The sequence below is a fragment of the Oncorhynchus nerka genome, linkage group LG9b (assembly GCF_034236695.1).
Source record: "Oncorhynchus nerka isolate Pitt River linkage group LG9b, Oner_Uvic_2.0, whole genome shotgun sequence".
Taxonomy (NCBI): Eukaryota; Metazoa; Chordata; class Actinopteri; order Salmoniformes; family Salmonidae; genus Oncorhynchus; species Oncorhynchus nerka.
In genome coordinates this window covers 24135562-24157409 of record NC_088424.1, presented here as the reverse complement: position 1 = coordinate 24157409, position 21848 = coordinate 24135562, and the positions used below count along the sequence as shown (strand labels likewise).

General features: G+C 40.6%; 2 protein-coding genes across 2 annotated transcripts; both read right to left on the bottom strand.

Moving 5' to 3' along the window:
* Positions 1–6815: 6815 nt before the first annotated feature.
* Positions 6816–7543, bottom strand: LOC115114016 (transmembrane protein 275-like). Its single transcript, XM_029641948.2, has one exon. The coding sequence runs from the start codon at positions 7425–7427 to the stop codon at positions 6816–6818; it is 612 nt and encodes a 203-aa protein (XP_029497808.1). The 5' UTR covers positions 7428–7543.
* A 6197-nt stretch (positions 7544–13740) lies between these two features.
* On the bottom strand, positions 13741–21066 carry kncn (kinocilin). The gene is made up of 5 exons (XM_029641898.2): positions 20744–21066; positions 18377–18445; positions 18213–18284; positions 17444–17537; positions 13741–16440 (listed from the first exon to the last, which is right to left on the bottom strand). The coding sequence occupies exons 1-5, from the start codon at positions 20889–20891 to the stop codon at positions 16365–16367; spliced, it is 459 nt and encodes a 152-aa protein (XP_029497758.1). The 5' UTR covers positions 20892–21066; the 3' UTR covers positions 13741–16364.
* Between the last annotated feature and the right edge of the window lie 782 nt (positions 21067–21848).

The window sequence follows — 21848 nt, the reverse complement described above, 5'->3', positions numbered from 1 at the left end:
TGAAAACCTGATGGCTGCACCAAACCCTAACCAACTAATATGCTGCTGAAGGCTACAGTCAGATGGCGGAACTATAATTTGGCAGGTGGTGCAGATTATTTTGGCCTGATTTAGATGTTTTGGTTTATAATTTAACATTTTGTTAGTCAACTTGTCTATAAATAGATACATGTAGCTTCTCTTCTGTCATTATATGTTGCCCTAGAATAAACCCTTGCTCACTAGAATGTCATAAATCGCTAGAATGAATGTTTCAATCTAGTTGACATTGGTAGTTCTCTGTCATCTTTGCTTCTTTTGCTGTTGAAAGCGTTTGGGGACCGGCAAAATAAAACAGGAAAGACTGTCTGTAACATTTTCAAATGACATCAGTTTGACCATTGGTAAGGAAATAGAAATCTGTGAAAATGAACCAACATGTTTCTGATAAGATTTCAGTTCAGCTTGGGTGCATATTTTATGTGGTTGAATTACTATCCGTTTTTATGATACTGATAAAGCTAGCACCTGTAGAGGTGCTATCTAAAATGCGCATTCACATTTTTTCAAGATGCAGAAAGACAGAAATCATATTTCTCTACTCCTGTTCCCGTGTAAATATTATACACTACATTTGGTGTATAATTATACTGCAATAAATGCTTAATTCTGCAGGAGTTAATATTAAAGGCTATGTGAGAGGTTATAGACCTACAGTCAGTGTCCAAACCCATCTAATCAGTAGGCTACTGTTCCCTTGACACGCCACGGGCCTATTTGAAGTCCCCATCTTGTGACTTTCAAGTTTGCATAGCGCCTCAATCGTTACACATAACATCTGGCACTGCTATCATCCTCTTTTACCACATCAACAAATCTTTCCCAAACATGAGTTCTGGCCCTCCTTTCTCCATTTCGCAGCTCTTATCTTTTTTAATTAAATTCAGACGTTGCCCCTTTTGCCTTCTTCCCAAAAGCAATTTGGCGATTGGCATGTAGGATATTTGCCGTGTGTACAGTTAAGCCTAAGCTTTAGGGCCTACGCACTAATGCCAGATAACCTCAAATAATTACAGAAAAAGCTCAAATGTAGCCTATAGATATAAATTACATAAGAATTAAGGTAGTTTTTTCTTTATTAAAACTCGCCTGCCACCCACCCGCCCTTCATCCACACAATATTTCACGGCCTATCCCACCAGCCCCGAAGATATATACGATGCAGGTTATGAGTCAACCCATGCATCGTAGGTGTTTAGCAAACCAAAGGTTTTGTGTCGAATCTTATCATAGACAACTTTAGAATTTTTGCTAATTAGCAACTTCTTAGCATTTTAGCTAACCCTTCCCCTAACACATAGCCTTTAACCTGACTCCTAACCTTAACCCCTTGCCTAGCTAATATTAGCGTTAGCCACCAAGCTAACATTAGCCATAACGAATTGCAATTCACAACATATTGTATTCATTGTAATTCATAACATATCATACGAAAAGGATGGACATCCACAATGGAATAGATACCATGGGAAAGGTAACATATAATACTAATTGGAGTGTCCCAGATTTATATATACACACACTATCTACCCCTGAGTCCAGATTGCTATGTTTGGACACTTCAACATAGAATCGGTGGAGTAACTGTCAGATCATCAGGGGGGCCAAATCATTCTGTATAGAAAGTTTTTTTAAATTCAACCTTTTGAATAAATATTAAATAGGTTTGCATCTTGGTTTGAGCCCCATGTTGGAAACAGAGCTATAGTGAATATAATGTTGTTGGTAAGCTTATACAGTGAGGTTTAGAAAGAAATGTGTTTGTTAATGATGAATGCTAGTAGGGCACATGTGCAAATACTATTCATTCCTTTTTTTAAGCGTAGTGTTGATAGCGTTTTCCTTTGTAAACACAATGGCTGTTTATGTATTCTGTCAAAGTGTCAGTGAGTGCTGTGAAAACCCAATTGGCTCTAATATGAAGCTCTTTATAGTAGGCCTATGGGAAGTGGTGAAAACAAGAACATAATAGTCACACAGTAAATGCAGGCGAGATTTCCACTCAGTGATACTATGAACACTCCGTGGATGCTGCCATATTCCTCAAATATACTCACCCTATGAACCCAACACATACAGTGTACATTGTATATCATACATCATACGTTTTGACCGAGGAAACCATTTTGGAAATGCGAAGAAAGTAACGTTAGTCATCTGTTGCTGATCCTTTCAGCTGAGATTATATTGCAAAGGAACCGTGTGACCCCATAATAATATAAATGCCTTTTAGCAGATTCCTTAATCCAAAGAGATTTACAGTCATGCATACACAATTGAACCCATGACCATATGTTATTTGCATTTAATTTAAGACCAAAGCAGCACATACTGTAATGCCAAACCAAACTTAACTATAGGAATTGAAATTATGGCATTACTCTAGTTGCAATTTCGTGTCAAATCTTTCAGTTCTGGCAACAACAAAAAAGTTGCTTCAGAATAATGGGCTGAAATGTCGAGCACAGAGGTCCAGACGGTCCAAAAAAAAGGAACACATCGCTTTGTGTGTTACCCCTCAGGAATGCCACAGAGACAACACTTAAATTCTCTCATTCTGATCTCCAGTTAGAAACCGCTTACAATAATTCCCCATGGATGTTAAGAGAGGGAGCTGAAGAGAACAGCTCTGAGGTAGGAACATCAATTCCAACAGAACCATCATCCACGTTCTTTCAACATTGGATTGGATGTTAATTACTGGTTGGTTGCTGCACAAAAGAAAAACAAAATCGCTGTTAATAGCTTGTCATAAATATGAAAAATGGCACTTCAAAAAAATTCTAGACATAGGACTGGCACAATTACGGTATAACCGACGGTTATGGATGAAGACCGTCATGAACATTAAATAACTGCCATAACCGTAAAAAAATATATATAAATATATACAATACCAGTCAAAAGTTTGGACACACCTATTCATTCAAGGGTTTTTCTTTATTTTTTGGAATAATAGTAAAGACATCAAAACTATGAAATAACATATGGAATCATGTAGTAACCAACAAAAAAAAGTGTTCAAAATATCAAAATATACTTTTGATTTTTCAAAGCAGCCACCCTTTGCCTTGATGACAGCTTTGCACGCTCTTGGCATTCCCTCAACTACAGTGGCAAGAAAAAGTATTTCAACCCTTTGGAATTACCTGGATTTCTGCATAAATTTGACATAAAATTCAATCTGATCTAAGTCACAACAATAGACAAACAGTGTGCTTAAACTAATAAATACACAAATTATGGTATTTTTCTTGTCTATATTGAAAACATCATTTAAATAGTCACAGTGTAGGTTGGAAAAAGTATGTGAAACCCTAGGCTAATGACTTCTCCAAAAGCTAATTGGAGTCGGGAGTCAGCTAACCTGGAGTCCAATCAATGAGATGAGATTGGAGATGTTGGTTAGAGCTGCCTTGCCCTATAAAAAAACTCACAAAATGTTGAGTTTGCTATTCACAAGAAGTATTGCCTGATGTGAACCATGCCTCGAACAAAATAGATCTCAGAAGACCTAAGATTAAGATTTGTTGACTTGCATAAAGCTGGAAAGGGTTACAAAAGTATCTCTAATGGCCTCGGTGTTCATCAGTTGACGGTAAGACAAATTGTCTGTAAATGGAGAAAGTTCAGCACTGTTGCTACTCTCCCTAGAGTGGCCGTCCTGCAAAGATGACCATAACAGCACAGCGCAGAACGCTCAATGAGGTTAAGAATCCTAGAGTGTCAGCTAAAGACGTACAGAAATCTCTGGAACATGCTAACATCTAACATTTCTGCACGTCTGAAGTTGGCAAAAGAGCACATGGATGTTCCACAGTGCTACTGGCAAAATATTCTGTGGACAGATGAAACTAAAGTGTTGTTTGGAAGGAACACACAACACTATGTGAAAAAAAGAAGGCACAGCACACCAACATCAAAACCTCATCCCAACTGTAAAGTATGGTGGATGGAGCATTGTGGTTTGGGGCTACTTTGTTGCCTCAGGGCCTGGACAGATTGCGATCATCGACGGAAAAATGAAATCCCAAGTTTATCAAGACATTTTGCAGGAGAATGTAAGGCTATCTGTTCGCCAATTGAAGCTCAACAGAAGTTAGGTGAAGCAACAGAACAACAACCCATTAGACAGAAGTAAATCAACAACAGAATGGCTTGAACAGAAGAAAATACGCCTTCTGGAGTGACCCAGTCAGTCCTGACCTCAACCCGATTGAGATGCTGTGGCATGACCTCAGAGCGGATCACACCAGACATCCCAAGAATACTGTGGAACTGAAACAGTTCTGTAAAGAGGAATGGTCCAAAATTCCTCCTGACCACTGTGCAGGTCTGATCCACAACTACAGAAAATGTTTGTTTGAGGTTTTTGCTGCCAAAGGAGTGTCAAGCAGTTATAAATCCAAGGGTTCAGATACTTTTTCCACCCTGCACTGTGAATGTTTACACGATGTGTTCAATAACGACATGAAAAAATATAATTGTGTGTTATTAGTTTAAGCAGACTGTGTTTGTCTATTGTTGTGACTTAGATGAAGATCAGATAAAAATTGTATGACCAACTTATGCAGAAATCCAGGTAATTCTAAAGGGTTCACATACTTTCTTCCCAATGTAGCTTCACCTGGAATGCTTTTCCAAAAAGTCTTGAAGGAGTTCCCACATATGCTGAGCACTTGTTGGCTGCTTTTCCTTCACTCTGCGGTCCATTTCATCCCAAACCATCTCAATTGGGTTGACGTCGGGTGATTGTGGAGGCCTGGTCATCTGCTGCATCACTCCATCACTCTCCTTCTTGATCAAATAGCCCTTACACAGCCTAGAGGTGTGTTGGGTCATTGTCCTGTTGAAAAACAAATGATAAGCGCAAACCAGATGGGATGGCGTATCACTGCAGAATGCTGTGGTAGCCATGCTGGTTAAGTGTGCCTTGAATTCTAAATAAATGTACCAGTACCACCATTAAAGCACCCCCACACCTCCTCCTCCATGCTTCTCAGTGGGAACCACACATGCGGAGATCATCCGGTCACCTACTCTGCGCCTCACAAAAGACACGGCAGTTGGAACCAAAGATCTCAAATTTGGACTCATCAGACCAACGGACAGATTTCACTGGTCTAATGTCTATTGCTCATGTTTCTTGGCCCAAGCAAGTCTCTTATTGTTATTGGTGTCCTTTAGTGGTGGTTTCTTTGCAGCAATTTGACCATGAAGGCCTGATTCTCCTCTGAACAGTTGATGTTGAGATGTGTCTGTTACTTGAACTATGTGAAGCATTTATTTGGGCTGCAATTTCTGAGGCTGGTAACTCTATTGAACTTATCCTCTGCAGAGGTAACTCTGGCCAGTTTCATCATAGTGCTTGATGGTTTTTGCGACTGCACTTGAAAAAACATTCAAAGTTCTTGGAGTTTTCCGGATTGACTGACCATCATGTCTTAAAGTAATGATGGACTGTCGTTTCCCAAATAGGGCTACCAACCCTACATTGTCACAAGACAACTGATTGGCTCAAACACATTAAGGAGGAACGAAATTCCACTATTTACAACCAAGCCTGTTAATTGAAATGCATTCCAGGTGACTACCTCAAAGCTGGTTGAGATAATGTCAAAAGGGTAAAAAGCTGTCATCAAGGCTCCCGAGTGGTGCAGCAGTCTATGGCACTGCATCTCAGTGCTAGTGGTGTCACTACAGACCCTGGTTTGATTCCAGGCTGTATCACAACCGTCTGGGATTGGGAGTCCCATAGGGCGGTGCACAATTGGCCCAGCATCGTCGGGGTTAGGGTTTGGCCGGGATATCCCGTCATTGTAAATAAAAGTTGACTCGCTTACTTAAATAAAGGTTACATTTAAAAATGTAAAAAGGCAAAGGGTGAACCGCCCTATGGGACTCCCAATCCCAGCCGGTTGTGATACAGCCTGGAATCAAACCAGGGTCTGTACTTTGAAGATTAAATATATTTTGATTTTGATTTGTTCAACACTTTTTTGGTTGCTAGGAGTTTTTTTGGTTGCTAGGATTCCTTATGTGTTATTTCATACTTTTGATGTCTTCACTATTATTCTAAAATGTAGAAAATAGTTCTAAAAAAAGGGAAAACCCTGGAATGAGTATGTGTGTCCAAACTTACACCGACACAATTATTCTACATTGTAGAATAATAGTGAAGACATCAAAACTATTAAATAACACATATGGAATCATGTAGTAACTAAAAAAAACAGTGTTCAATATATTTTAAATTTGAGTTTATTCAAAGTAGCCACCCTTTGCCTTGACAGCTTTGCACACTCTTGGCATTTGCTACCTGCCTTAATGCATAGTGCCAACTGTAAAGTTTGGTGGAGGAGGAGGTCTGGGGCTGTTTTTCATGGTTAGGCCCCTTAGTTCCAGTGATGGGAAATCTTAACGGTACAGTATACAATGACATTCTAGACGATTCTGTGCTTCCAACTTTGTGGCAACAGTTTGGGGAAGGCCCTTTCCTGTTTCAGCATGACAATGCCCCCATGCACAAAGCGAGGTCCATACAGAAATGGTTTGTCAAGATCGGTGTGGAAGAACTTGACTGACCTTTTAGCAACATGAAATGTATAATTATTATTATTTTTTTTTTGCTTTTCGAGTGGTTATTACTGAGACCGTACTCACTTGGCTGGCCAATTACCGTCATCCAAAATTCCATGACCGTCACAGCCCACATAGTTTTGCGTCAGTCCCCTGGGGCACGATGCTCATGCTACAATGTGTTAATCAGGGGAGTGCTAGGTGGCCACATCATCACGTGGCAGGTTGAGCCTCACAGCCCCTCCCCCTGCCGAGGAGGCGGAATAGCATGCCGTGGCGGAGGTGGGGCCATTGGTCTCCATGGTGAAGAGCTTGAAGGTCCCTGGGGGTGCGGGGTCAGGAGAAGCATCCCGCTCGGGGCTGGATGCCCGGGATGACCCAGGTGAGGCTGAGGGGCTGAGCTGTACTGCTGTCGTGTCCTGCAATGTGTGCTCACTCGTCTCAATCTCAAACGTCACTCCCCCGGCTAAACCTCCACGCCCCATCCTCCCCATGCTCCTTCCGCCCACCTTAGACCTCCGGGAGCCCTGGGCAGGGGGCAGGCGGCTGCAGACACAGCACGCCCCGAAGAAAGAGAAGGCCACCAGAAGCAGGATGGGCCCTATGATGATGGGAGGGTTGGTAGAGGGCACCATGGTGCTGAAGGCAAACGCCCCCACCAGGGTGATGTTGATGCCTGCCAGCATGATGCACAAGCCACACGCGCAGCACAGCGCCGGGGAGGGCAGGCCATGGGGGCGGGATGCCCTCTTCTTCTGTTCATTCTTCTTGGGCCCAAGAGTGCTGGAGCTCCTGTCAGTGATGACCATCTCTTCTTCTGCACCACAAGGCTGCCTTTTCACTCCCCCTCTCTCCACTTCTCTCTCTATCCTTCAGCCAGGACTATTCCCCTTGGCAACAGACCACCGACGGAGGCCATGGCTGTGCTGACTGATTGTTCACAGTGTAAAAGCACCTGAATCAGAGCAGGAAATAAAATGTAAAACTGATTAAGTTACATGTGTTTTCAGCTATATCAGATTTTGATTTTGAGTAGGGAAACAAATAAAGGACAAGGACACTGGAAAGGAGCATTCGGAACTCATGTTCAATGATGGTGTAATTCATACACCACAGTGTTTCAATAATTGTAGTTTATATAATGACATTATGATGATAATTCTAGCCTTGGTTTGAACACTAAAACACAATTAAAATACTATCAAGAGACCCATCAAGGGCCCTTGGTCAGGAAGCTCACGTCGTGCTTAATTTAACTCGGTCTCTGGCTCATACAACACTGAATACTCCCCTGCAACTCCTCCAGTCCACTGCACATTACAGTATAGCAGTATAGTAAACAAAATCATTTCAAACCTTAATTAGGCTACATTGGGACACGATCACATATGCTTCTCTATGAATGCGTGTAAATACTTGGAAACAGCTAAAAACAAAAATGAAATAACTTTGAACTGATTCAACCTAAATTAAAATCACTTTGAGATAATATTCTGGTGATTTTACAGTCCTATGTCCAACAACAAACTTTTAAATAAATAAAATGGTTTTTGCTCAGAAAACTTGGGGGGCCAAATAGAATCACCAACAGGGCACCTATTGGGAAACCCTGGCCTATCTACATTTGTATTTACATTTGAGCCATTTACCTATACAATTTTGATCATAACCAATGACTGAGTAAATACATTATGACTTGTCTGGTGAAGTATCTTACATAGATATACAATATTATATGTAAACTTACTGAACAGTGACTGCATTCATTCATGTCAGGCTTGTAAGTGAATACGGTTTTAATTGCTGAGTAGCAACCAGACAGACCCTTTTCATTCATCATCATACATACACCCCACCAAAATGAAATGAAAATCAGTCAAGTGCATAGACGGTTTTAGAATGTATTTTTTAAAACCTATGATTTCATACAGATTATGTTTGCTATTATCTATTGCCCCGAAAAATGAAATGGCATGTTTGATGTAGCTGTATAGCCTATCTGAGCATTGAGCATTGTTGTAGAACGCGCCCAGCAATCAAATAAAATATAATTGTATTCATAGTTGTACTGATCTGTTGCATATAACGTTTAAATTAACAGATTTCAGCGCTTCATCCTACCTTCTGTGCTGATATTCAGAATACCTGAAGATTCCTGAAGAATTACATCGCCAACACGCATTTTCAATCCGAATAACATTCGCACATGGATGGTCAGGTTGGAACTACTTGTAGACGCCGAAGTATTGGTTTTCAGATTGATCATATCATAGTGAGCCATTCAATCAATATGAAATGTCACAACAATGGCCAGTCAACGTAGTGCAGTGCATCTGTGGGAGAGGCTTATTCAGGTGAAGGTATTGGTCTTGACATATGGTGTCCACGTGACTGTGCAGTCGGATACATGACGCCTATACAATTATAGGATACATAAAACTCTTAGTACACAAGATTATGTCCATTTCAATAGCAGCATTGTTCACAATGTAGCCTACATAAGACCTGTCTAATTATCGTAATATTCTTTGCTCAAGAAGGTGGTGCTCTTTAGAGAAAAGCATCGGTGCGTTTCCATAATCCCGCCAGTTTTGTGAATGACAACGCTCAAGTTTTTGAGGGGTAGGTTATGTAAGGTTTCTGCGATGAATCCAATCTTTAAAAAGCACTTAGATCTAGTTTTCTCAGTGCTTGAGACGTTCTGCCTCTCCTCACTGGGTAGCACAATATAATATGTGCTTCTACACTTGCACTGCTTGCTGTTTGGGGTTTTAGGCTGGGTTTCTGTACAGCACTTTGAGATTTCAGCTGATGTAAGAAGGGATATATAAATACATTTGATTTGACTATGATTGATAACGAGTATCTTGCCTCCATACAACACCATGATATTCACCGCTCCCCTTGGTGTTGTGGAGAAGGGGAGGGGGGGCGACGATGACGGTTGACAGATCCCGGTCCTAAAACAAGCTATTCAAAGCTAATACCGCATTGAACATATTGCAAGTAGGCTAGCCATACTTTTTTTGAGCACCTTGATACTGCATGATATGTTTGTGTTCGAGCCAACTCCATTGCTGATTATTGTTTGGCATGACAATGAGCGACAAGGAGTTGGCAGGATAGTACAAACAGACTGGCATTCGGGCTATAAACACATGGGAATAAACCATTCTTCTTTCAAGCATTTGAAATTCGAAACTAGCTACATCTGAAAAACATATGCTCCCCGGAGCGGCAATCATCTTTCAATGCCTACAATGGAATGGAAACACAGTAATTTCCAAGTATTTGCATTGTTATTCCGTGAAAAGGCCACTGTAAATGAAAAGTGCTGCATTTGAAATTAGTTGTAATTATGTCAAATGTAGCCTTACTGAAACGTATATTCATTAGAGGCTTCTTCCAAATCAGACAGAAACCTCAGCCACAATCTCCTGCTATGAAAATAGGTATTGTGGTTGACAATAACTTAGATGTAAACTCCTGATTTCAAATAAAGTTGTGGATCTAAAGATCCTCACAGTGAGACGAGAAGCCAGGAAAATACTGTATTGTTCAATCCCAGGCTCAGAGCGCACATCATGCTTTAGTCTACATCAGAGCACATCGTTTTCCCCACACCGCTATGCATGAAGCAGTCACTCTGCCTAATGTATTCTGCCTCTCCTGAATATAAATGCATTGTGTTTCACTATGAGGGTGCATTGTGGTGTGCGTGCGTGCATGTGCTTGGGAGTGAGCATGTCAGCAAATGGTGTTCAGTCATAAAATGTGAGCGACGATAAAATAAGTTGTAATCGTGCATCTCCCTACAGAGTCTAAGATTTTCATATTGTAGCGAATTCAAGGGGAAGCTCCGACCGGTACTCAAACCCAGGTCCAGGGACCGTCAAGCCAATGCCTTCACCATTATGCCAAGAGGTCCAAAGCCCTTGACGAGTTTGCTAGGTGTTGGTTTAACGTCGCTTCATTATGTAACATGCCGCTTCAACTAGCGTCTGTGTAGCCAGGCGCTAAAATAGAAATGGGTTATATTTTAGATGCTTAACATGCTGCAAATCCCCCTCTCCCATCTCCTCATTGGTTTTTAGGAGCTTATACAGATGTGGGTGATTGAAAGATGAACTTGAGGTCCACACTCCAGTCCAGTTGGTGGTGGTAATGCACCTTAAAGTTGGTTGCCAAACAACATATAAAGTCCACAGAATAAGAATAAGAAGAAGAAGACTACCACTGAAGGAGGAGAGATTACTAGAATGTATTAGTTTCCCCTTTTATCTGTGGATTAAATGTCAGAGTAGATAACACATGATTTGGTGTGCTTCAAAATGGGTAAGAATTCTACAAAGACTCCCGAGTGGCGCATTGCAGTGCTAGAGATGTCGCTAGAGATGTCACTACAGATCCAGGTTTGATCCCGGGCTGTGTCGCAGCCAGCTGTGACTGGGAGATCCATGAGGTGTCACACAATTGTTTGGGTTAGGGGAGGTTTTGGCTGGCTGGGGTTGTCCTTGTCCCATTACGCTCTAGTGACTCCTGTGGCAGGCCGGGTGTGGGCATGCTGACACGGTCGCCAGTTGGACCGTGTTTCCTCTGACACATTGGTGAGGCTGGCTTCTGGGTTAAGCGAGCAGTGTGTCAAGAAGCAGTGCTGCTTGGCAGGGTCGTGTTTCAGAGGACCCATGGCTCTCAACCTTCCCCTCTCCCGAGTCCATTCATGAGTTGCAGCGATGGGACAAGACTGTAAATACCAATTGGATATAACGAAAAGGGGGTACTAAAATTGTTTTTATTTGATTTTTTAAATGTAACCTTTATTTTACTAGGCAAGTCAGTTAAGAACAAATTAGTATTTACAATGACAGCCTACACCGACCAACCCTGGAAGACGCTAGACCAATTGTGCACCGCCCTATGGAACTCCCAATCACGGCCGGATGTGATACTACAGCCTGGATTCAAACCAGGGTCTGTATAATCTACAAAGATCCAGAAAAAAGGACCTTATGCATTTCAGGTAAAATATCACAGGACAAATTAGCTAGAAAAAGCAAGCAAGCTAGCAAAATTTCCATGAATGTAATGTGTTTCGACCTGTCACCAAATTAATATAGTTGGTTCAGAATTTGTTTTGATATTTCAACCTCCTGTCTGGATCGCATCTGGTGTGGATGTACAAAATCAACATGCGCACCCCCGGTCTAGACAGCATGTAAGGGTTCACCCATCAGTTTCAAATAGTAGCAATGCAGATGCCCCACCCACCTGAGGATCTGTCTTTTTCAGCCATCTATATATTGCAAGAACAACTTGTCACTTAAATTGCACTATGTTGATTGCTTTTATTTTACTCCTGCTACACTTTCTTGCTTGTGCCTGTCATTTTTCCCCAGTTCACATTACAACCACAGAAATGTAATGCCCTGTCAAACAGTAATGACCTCTATTGGCTTTCCGTTGATAAATGGCCAGAGATAAAATTATGTCAAATCATGTTATACAGTTGAAGTCTGAAGTTTACATACACCTTAGCCAAATACATTTAAACTCAGTTTTTCACTATTCCTGAAATTTAATCCCAGTAAATATTCCCTGTTTTAGATCAGTTAGGATCACCACTTTATTTTAAGAATGTGAAATGTCAGAATAATAGTAGAGATAATGATTTATTTCAGCTTTTATTTCTTTCATCACATTACCAGTGGGTCAGACGTTTACATACACTCAATTAGTATTTGGTAGCATTACCTTTAAATTGTTTAACTTGGGTCAAACGTTTCGGGTAGCCTTCCACAAGCTTCCGACAATAAGTTGGGTGAATTTTGGCCCATTCCTCCTGACAGAGCTGGTGTAACTGAATCAGGTTTGTAGGCCTTCTTGCTCACACACACTTTTTCAGTTCTTCCCACAAATTTTCTATAGCATTGAGGTCTTTGTGATGGCCACTCCAATAGCTTGACTTTGTTGTCCGACATTTTGCCACAACTTTGGAAGTATGCTTGAGCTCATTGTCCATTTGGAAGACACATTTGCGACCAAGCTTTAACTTCTGGACTGATGTCTTGAGATGTTGCTTCAGTATATCCACATAATTTTCCTGCCTCATGATGCCATCTATTTTGTGAAGTGCACTAGTCCCTCCTGCAGCAAAGCACCGCACAACATGATGCTGCCACGGTTGGGATGGTGTTCCTCGGCTTGCAAGCATCCCCCTTTTTCCTCTAAACATAACGATGGTCATTATGGCCAAACAGTTCTATTTTGTTTCATCAGACCAGAGGACATCTCTCCCCATGTGCAGTTGCAAACCGTAGTCTGTCTTTATGGCGGTTTTGGAGCAGTGGCTTCTTCCTTGCTGAGTGGCCTTTCAGGTTATATCGATATATGACTCGTTTTACTGTGGATAGAGATAATTCTGTACCTGTTTCTTTCAGCATCTTCACAAGGTCCTTTGCTGTTGTTCTGGGATTGATTTGCACTTTTCACACCAAAGTACATTCATCTCTAGGAGACAGAACACATCTCCTTCCTGAGCGGTATGACGGCTGCGTGGTCCCATGGTGTTTATACTTGCGTGCTATTGCTTGTACACATGAATGTGGTACCTTTTGGCGTTTGGAAATTGCTCCCAAGGATGAACCAGACTTGTGGAGGTCTGCAATTTTTTTTCTTAGGTCTTCGCGGATTTATTTTGATTTTCCCATGATGTCAAGCAAAGAGGCACTGAGTTTAAAGGTCGGCGATGAAATACATCCACAGGTACACCTCCAATTGACTCAAATTATGTCAATTAGCCTATCAGAAGATTCTAAAGCCATGACATCATTGTCTGAAATTTTCCAGGCTGTTTAAATGCAGTCAATTTAGTGTATGTAAACTTTTGACCCACTGGAATTGTGATACAGTGAATTATAAGTGAAATCTGCAAACAATTGTTGGAAAAATGACTTGTGTCATGCACAAAGTAGATGTTCTAACCGACTTGCTAAAACTAGTTTGTTAACAAGAAATTTGTGGAGTGGTTGAAAAATGAGTTTTAATGACTCCAAACTAAGTGTATGTTAACTTACGACTTAATATATGCAAATACACTCAGTGTGTGTATGTATGCAAAGGAGGTACAAATAGTTCTTTATTGAACACAAAATATAATAAAAGACCCGATACAGTAAGAAACGGTACATATGAGTGCATCCTAAGAAAAAAGTGAAATTTTACAATAAATTCAATACCTGAATTCCCATCAAAATCACTGAACTCCATTCATTATTTTTCCATGCCAGTAAAAGGTTTTATGTACTAAAATGTTGTCAATATCTGATGGATTATACAAATTCTAAACGTTGGGAGTATCTTCATCCATTGTCCAACTGTTGCATTTATTATAATTGTTTTTATAAACTTAACAATTTCGATGACCGTTGCTAATTGTTAAAAGCCATAATCACCACTTGAATCTTGTTTTTTTTAACAATACAAAACAAATGCACACAAATATCAAGATCATCACACCTGCCCAGACCTACCAGCTCACACCCCCATGTCCATAACCCAAATCACTCTCCGCCACATGGCTTCAAACTGCACCAAATGTTTCCCTCCGTCACCCACTCACTTTGAACATTTAAATAATAAAGCATTTGACTTTTCCATTGTGTTAACGATGGAGGATGTAGACGTTTTTTTTTTAAATGATTGAAGAGAAAAGTATAGTCCACTTCACCCTCATATGCCAGGTCTTGAAATATGCAGACAGATGGATTAAAAGTACATTTACATTGTAATACTTCTGACAGCCAACTCTGCCCATGACTTTAACTTTATAGCGTTCCCAGAAGGCATGGATTATTGAGTCATTGTTAGTTTTACACTTAAGACGTGACTGCTTTTGTGCTGTAGAATTTGTGAATTTTGTTTCTTGTATTATAAAGTCTATACATTTGTTTATAGTGGATTAAACGTAAACGATTAAATGTAATTTTCTTAGTTGTGTTCCAACATTCCCTGCATCTTGTGCTAATATCAGTTATTTGTACGTCTTGGTTCCAATAATGTATATTTGTTTCTAAGAGATTGTTGGTTGGATATGCTATCTGTAAGGTTTTGTATATCTTACCTATCATATGAATATCATTTTCTGACTCGAATAGGATTTCCTCAACATTGCTTTGATGTCCAAAAACTATCAGCTTGAAATGACGTGTTATAACATTTGTGGGCCAATTTATCGGTAAATTCTGAAAAGCTATCCAAGGATTGTTCCATAGGGGTCTCTTTTTAGGGAGTGATTGATATTGGTTCTTGTAGAATCTGTTTCACTTTCTTCTATGTTGTTATATTGTACTAAACTATGAAGTTGTTAATGTTCTTAGCTCGATTCTTTGAAAATAGACACATGAAAAGATTCTGGGGATGAGCATGTGCATCTTCAATATGTACCCATAGTTCCTCTTTAGCGTATTTAACAATATGTCGCAAGTAAAAGCCTTGTGTGACAAGTTAATACAATTCCAAATCTGAAAAGTTAAAACCAGCCTCAGATTTAGGGACATGTGAAACTTGATTTATTCTATGAGTTTTATTTGCCCATATGATGTCTGTTATGGCCAAGAATACTCTTTTAAAGAATGTCTTTGGTGGGGTAATTGGTATTACCTAGAATAAATATTAAAACTTTGGGAGCCATGCCATTCTAAAGAGGTTTATTCTACCTGCAAGATTTGTGGTGAGATTGTTCCATTTAATTAGTTCTGCTTTCATGTTGTTGAATAATGGGCTAAAGTTACCTTTACATATTTGTTATTAAGCATCGTAAGTATTTCATATTTTTTTGTGATCCACTGAAAGGATTGCTGTAGAGCACGACGTATTATTTTTCCTGTTTCCATTATTAAAATTTGTATGATTCAGGTATATCAGGAGATCTTCAGCAAATAAGTTGAGTTTATATTCATGTTTACCAATACTGATAACTGTTACGTTTGGGTCCTGCTTAATTCTTTCTGCAAGCAGTTTAATTTGCCAGTGCAAACAGGAGGGTAGAGGGAGGACATCCCTGTCTCATGTCCCTTTCTAAAGCAATTTCATCAGATAATGTAATATGTGTACATTTTTGCTTTATGATATTTATATAATTTTTCATTAAATGTATTATTTCAGCTGGAAAGTTGAACGCTTCCAAAGTTTTTAATATATATATTTTTTAAGAGTGTCTAATATTTATTTTTGGTTGATTTCATTTTTTTGTGATTATTTTTTTTAATCTGCTGATATTTGCTTCAGGGTTATTGTGCCTACCAAGGCTGTAGGATCAGTCCAGCTGTTAAATTCTGATTTATATAGAAGCTTTTAAAATGAAGTCGCATTGTTGTATCTAACAAATGCATTTGTATCTTTTCAGCGTGTATTGGTTTGTGAAGGCTGTGACATTTTTACCAGGTTTATTTTCCATGAAGTCGTAGGCTTTATTTGAGTTTAGTCTGTAGTTGTTGCCTCTTTTCAAAAGCACTCTCATATATATATATATGTATAAGAATAATATTGCTAATAAAATGAGACATTGTGGAAGAAAATGTGTATTCCTCTCGATATTTAGGAGAAGGCACAGTATGTAGCTTTTGAATTGTATTGTTGAAGTAAGTAAACATCTGATTCACCAACTTGTGAAGTCCATTTGAGGGTGAACTCAAATCTGAGTAGACGTGTACGAGAGATGTGTGCTGTGTGGCTGCTATAAAACCAATTTACGGGAGGTCTGGATCAGGGAGGGTCTGCTTGAACTTTCGTCTGGACAAGATGTCTGGCATGTCTGAGGATGTCCTGCAACAGAATAGTGGGAGTGTTAGTAGAGGTCATGATGAATACATTTGTTTGTGAGGTACTGTGTGTGTGTGCGCGCATGTACATGCATGCCCACGTGTGTGGATGTGTGCACGAGTGAGTCTAACTGGATCAGACATGCATGACCTGCAAGGTTGGTGAATATCACCCAGACTCAGCCAATGAATGAAATCAGCGGTCTCTTGGTTACCAAGGCAACAATATCCGGAGCAACTTGATTTCTTGGTTATGACAAGGGATAGAGGTCTCCTTCTCTTCAGTACATTTGGGTACTTATAGTACTGTTCTAATCGACTTAGGAGACAGGACAGCCATATCGGTCCTTTGTACTGAATTGGTTCGGATAATTTTTCCTTATTATTGGGGGGAGAAAGAATACACGCAAAACACACTTGATCTATGAAAACATACATTTGTTAGATAGCAATGCTAATGTTTTATATGCTTCAGTGCTTAACTTGTTTCATTTTCGACATCAACAGTTAGCCTCTGTATTCTCACTGTTGCCTTATGATTTAATTTAACGCTGTGTGATAATAATAGCTCTGCTATTATCCTCTGTTCATAATAGCTAAATGTTATCATGAGAAGGTCACGGTAGTATCAACACAAAGCAGGATAGTCTGCCAGTGCCACTGACTCCAAATGATACCATTAGCATTCACCTGGTCCCATCAGAGACTATCAAACACCTTTATTGAACTGGGTGAGAAAGAAGCAGGCAGGAGCATAGCAGCATACATACAAGCAGGCTGCAAAGCAAATCATTCCATTGCTCTGGAGTGCCACTGAGTGTCTGTCTGTTAGCTCGGCATCATCAGCTGATTACATTCACAAGCAAAGGGATTCCCCAGGATACACTGTGAAACTAAAATATACATGTATATTTCAAATGTGAAGAAATATCCAGACATGCATCTGTCCAAGTGTGTGTGTGTATGTTTATGTGTGTCTGCATGTCCATCTGTCTGACATGTCTCACCCCTCATCTGCGGAGGCCTCAGCTATCGGTCCGGCATCAACAAATGTCCCCATCCGGCTCTTAGAGCGCTCCAGATTCAGCTGGCTCTGAGTCGCTGTCAGATGAAAGGGAACACAACAACAACCTCTGGGTCACATTGAACAATCGGAGTATCTATGAAGTATACATATTCATTATACAACATCTACCTAAAGCGAAATATATGTTCATATACAATGTGAATGAAATATGCATTATTAGCCCATGCCTGTCTGAGAAATGAGAGAAGTATAACCAAATAAACACTACTGGCTATGCAATGGTTCGGCTGTCCTTAGCTATCTGTGGCTTATACAACTTAGTCTAGCCATCTCTCCACATGATTTTTATTATAGAATAGACAAACTGCTATGGTAAGTGACTGCGGTGCCTGTGCAGCATCCTTCAGACATAACTCTCCAGCCCAATTGCTGTTGTTCAAAGCAATCTCCATCTCATCAAAGAGTATAAAGGAGTGAGTGTGATGAGTATTCTCTAATGTAATGAGAATGCTCTTTCATCACACACTCTCCTGGCATAGTTCATTATCATGTCCTATCTGGCCCAGCCTACAGATTTAGTCAGATCTCTGCCAAGGTATCATGGATTAACTGTCACTGTTGTTCACAAAAAATGTTCTCTACAATGAATTGTATGAGTTTGAACTACGTAGAACTGACTCCAACACTGGGGACAACAGCAATTGAACCACAGCAACTAAAAACTATAAACATAACCATCTGACATTTACCTTCTCGTTTCAGTGTCTCTGGTTGCTCAGGGCCAGGAGGGTTAGCAGGCATAGGGTGCACTCTGAAGTTTCCTGTGAAGAGCAGAGGACTTTTTTAAAAGAAACAAATTCTTACAAATGGATTTGCTTGAAATAAAATCTAATGGGAGACATAAATAACTTGCCCAAGGTGGGGAGAATGTTGTTAATGTTGAGCCAGGCTCTTATGAAGGGGAAGACAGCGATGAGGAGGCCTGGAAAAGAAAGACAATGTTGACACTAATTGATATCAGTTGACCATGGTGTTGAACTACTAATAAGAGTGTAGTACTGCAAGTGTAGGAGTTCACCTTCTTTGACTGATTTGTATTGATTGTAGCATATTAGGGTGGTTTCAAGTATAATTTTGGATACTGTAAATGTCAATTAACAAACAGAAGGAAGCTAGTGTTTGGTCTTAGGCACGGACCAGAGTTAGTGATGTAATAAAATCGCTGATTAATATATTTCATTGTGGGTTCTCAAAAAACAATTGGCAGATAAAACAAAGAAAGTTACAATGACATAGGGACAGCACAAACATACACTGGGGAGAAATAGGGGGCATATCTCATTAAGTTACATTGCCTTCAAGTGGCTCAACAAACACAATCCTAAATTACTATCTCCCTGCTCATGCATATTGTATTTAATGACAAGCTGCCAACTTAATTTTAAAGGGACATTTCAAAATGTTTGAACTTCATATTCATCATCTCCAGCACCACCCCCAATGGCGTGTTTCTATGTTTTGTAGTAAAAGAAGATACAGGAAGATAAGTGTTTCCAATGACATCGTCGACATATTAGTATAAAATTGGTAGGCAAATGATGTCCTTGGAAACACTTCTTTTAAAATTTTATTTCACCTTTATTTAACCTGCAAGTTGAGAACAAGTTCTCATTTAAAATTGCGACCTGGCCAAGATAAAGCAAAGCAGTTTGACAGATACAACGACAGAGTTACACATGGAGTAAAACAAACATACAGTCAATAATACAATTCTCTTCCTGTATCTTTTTTTTTACTACAAAACATAGAAACCACAATTTTTACATATAATATGTTGATGTTGGGTGGTGCTGAAAATGCTGAATATGAAGTTGGAAATTTTGAAAATGTTTCTTCAAGTATTTTTAAGATGTTTGACTGAAATGGGTCTTTATCAGCATCCTGGTCAGTGTGAAAAAAGGAGACAGATGCCCGTTTGGTGCTACTCAACTATAAATTAGCTCCCATACGATGGTTAGCCTACTGGTAGGCTAAGTGGATTTTCTCTTACCCTGCCCCTCCTGCAGTCTCAGGAGCCCACTAGGACTTGTGAATGCATCCAAATAGCTCTAGCTACCCTTGGGCAGGCAGGCTGAACACACTTATTGATTTCCCTTCTAAACCACAGAGAGATCTGCTATTGAACAGTGGCTGGTCCTGAGTGTGCCTGTGTGTGATGCATGTCTATGCTGTCAGAACATCTCACCAGGCGGCCAAGGAGCGAAAAGATCCTCCCAAGAACACAGAGTTTTGTTCAGTCAGTTCATAGCCACAGATGTAGCCTACTTGGATCAGTGATTGTCCTCTTTGGAGCAAATAATAAGAGGACACCTGCACTTCAGGAAACAACATTTGATTCTGCAGTGCAAGAAGGGGCTGTCTGTGTGACGTAGTTCTCCATACAAAATGTCAAAGATGCTACCATATTGTCTTGTTAAGCAATAAGTTGTTGTTTAATTACAAGGAAAAGCCACAAAAAAAATTGTTTTGGGATGTTCAAAGTCAGCGGTCCAAGTTGACTTTGAATGACTTATACTCTGCAGTCAGTGTAGATCAAAAGCCGGCCACTTGTTTTCTACTCTCTGACACTGCACTTAATCTCCTGGGTGGGTGGAATACCCTGCTCCCCATGATGCTATCAACTGTCTTAGATTACACCAGCGGATCAACTGATCCCCAGGTGTGTTTTTGATGGAAGTGGATGGAAAATGTCAAGGGCCACTGATCATTCACACAGTCTGCTACAGGACTTCGCAAATATTAGACATTGCAGCAAGTCTTGTACACCTGAGAAAGGAAAGCCTCTTAGACCCATATGACACCTTAGGATAGAGATCAAATTGTCTACTGTTTCAACATTGCAGTATAAAATCCCTCAGTTACAGTTAGGAATAAAGATAGATGTTTTTGTTGAAGAAACGACAGCCTGGAGTGTAAATATTTTCAAGATAGACCACAGAGGTGAAAAAAGAGTACATTCAATTTGCATGAAGTTTTATCTATTGGGGAAATGACCCACTTGTGGTGCCACCATCAAATAGGCAGTAGTTTCTGAACTGAATAAGCTACCAGTACATTTCTGTAGGCAAGCTGTATACTGTAGCTATAAATAATGTCTGCATGCCTCTTACAATGCTATGCCCTGCAATTACCAATGTAAAACATGCTATGCAACATTCCATAGTACATTGCATAGCACTCAACAAAATCAAAGACTAGTTGGAGTTCTGGATGTACTCACCCAGCCCCCCCGCACCGAGGAAGATTCCCCCTACGGCATCCGCATCACACTCCCTCGACACCCCGATAATGATGCACCCCGCCACGATGCTAAGCAGGGCCGAGCCCACCCGCAGACCGTGGTACCCCCCAATGCTGACAGCGCTCATTCGACAGGTGGAGAGGAGACCCCCCACCTGGTCACCAGACTCTGCCCGCTTAAGGCCCTAGACATGCAGAGGGACTAGGACTGGAACAGACTGGATCTAACTTGGGCCTTCAGAGTCAGCCCCAACTGTAGCACTTGTGTCAGCACCAACTCTAGTTGCAAGTACCCACCGCCACTCTCACTCTCACTCTCACTGTCACAGGACTCCTTTCTCTGCCAGCCAGGCATTGTCTCTGCTCTGGCCTGCTTCAAGACTCCTCATGCATCATTAAAGACATGACTCTGGTTTCTCTTTGCCACCGTTCATTCATTCACCCTCCAGACAGGGATATACAAACTACTCTATAAATCTGATCACAGCTGCTCCTCCTTCCCTCTCTCCCACAAGAATACTTAGACCACTGATAGTCCTAATTACCATCACTGACTGTGCTAAACTGAGAGTGGTCACAGAGCGTCTGTAATTCCCCCCTCTATAATACAGCTGTAAAAGGCTCGGTGTCATAAAGCATACATGCACAGTCACATTGCCTACTGCGCTTGAGACCCTGGCTCACATATGGAATGTGCTCTGAAATTAAGGTAACAGCATGCTTGTGATTATGCAAAATAAAACCAGGAGAGAGGTTGAGAGAGGGGGCGAGAGAGAGAGACCGAGAGAGAGGGTGGCGAGCAAGAGCGCGCGAGAGAGAGGAAAAAAAGCGAGAGAGAGCGAAAGGAGAGAGAGTTAGAGGATGAGAGAAGGAGAGAGACTATAGAGGGAAATAAAAGGACAGAGGGAGAGGGGAAGAAAGAGAGATAGAGGAAGAGAGAACACTGTCATTGATAGCGTCTGAGCTAGGAATGTAATGAAAGGTTCTGAGAGTCCTCGGTGGTCGGGACCTGAGGCCGTCCACAAAGGCCCGTAGTTGCCATAGGAATAGCATATCCATGGCAACAGAGGGAGCGGAGGGTGAGC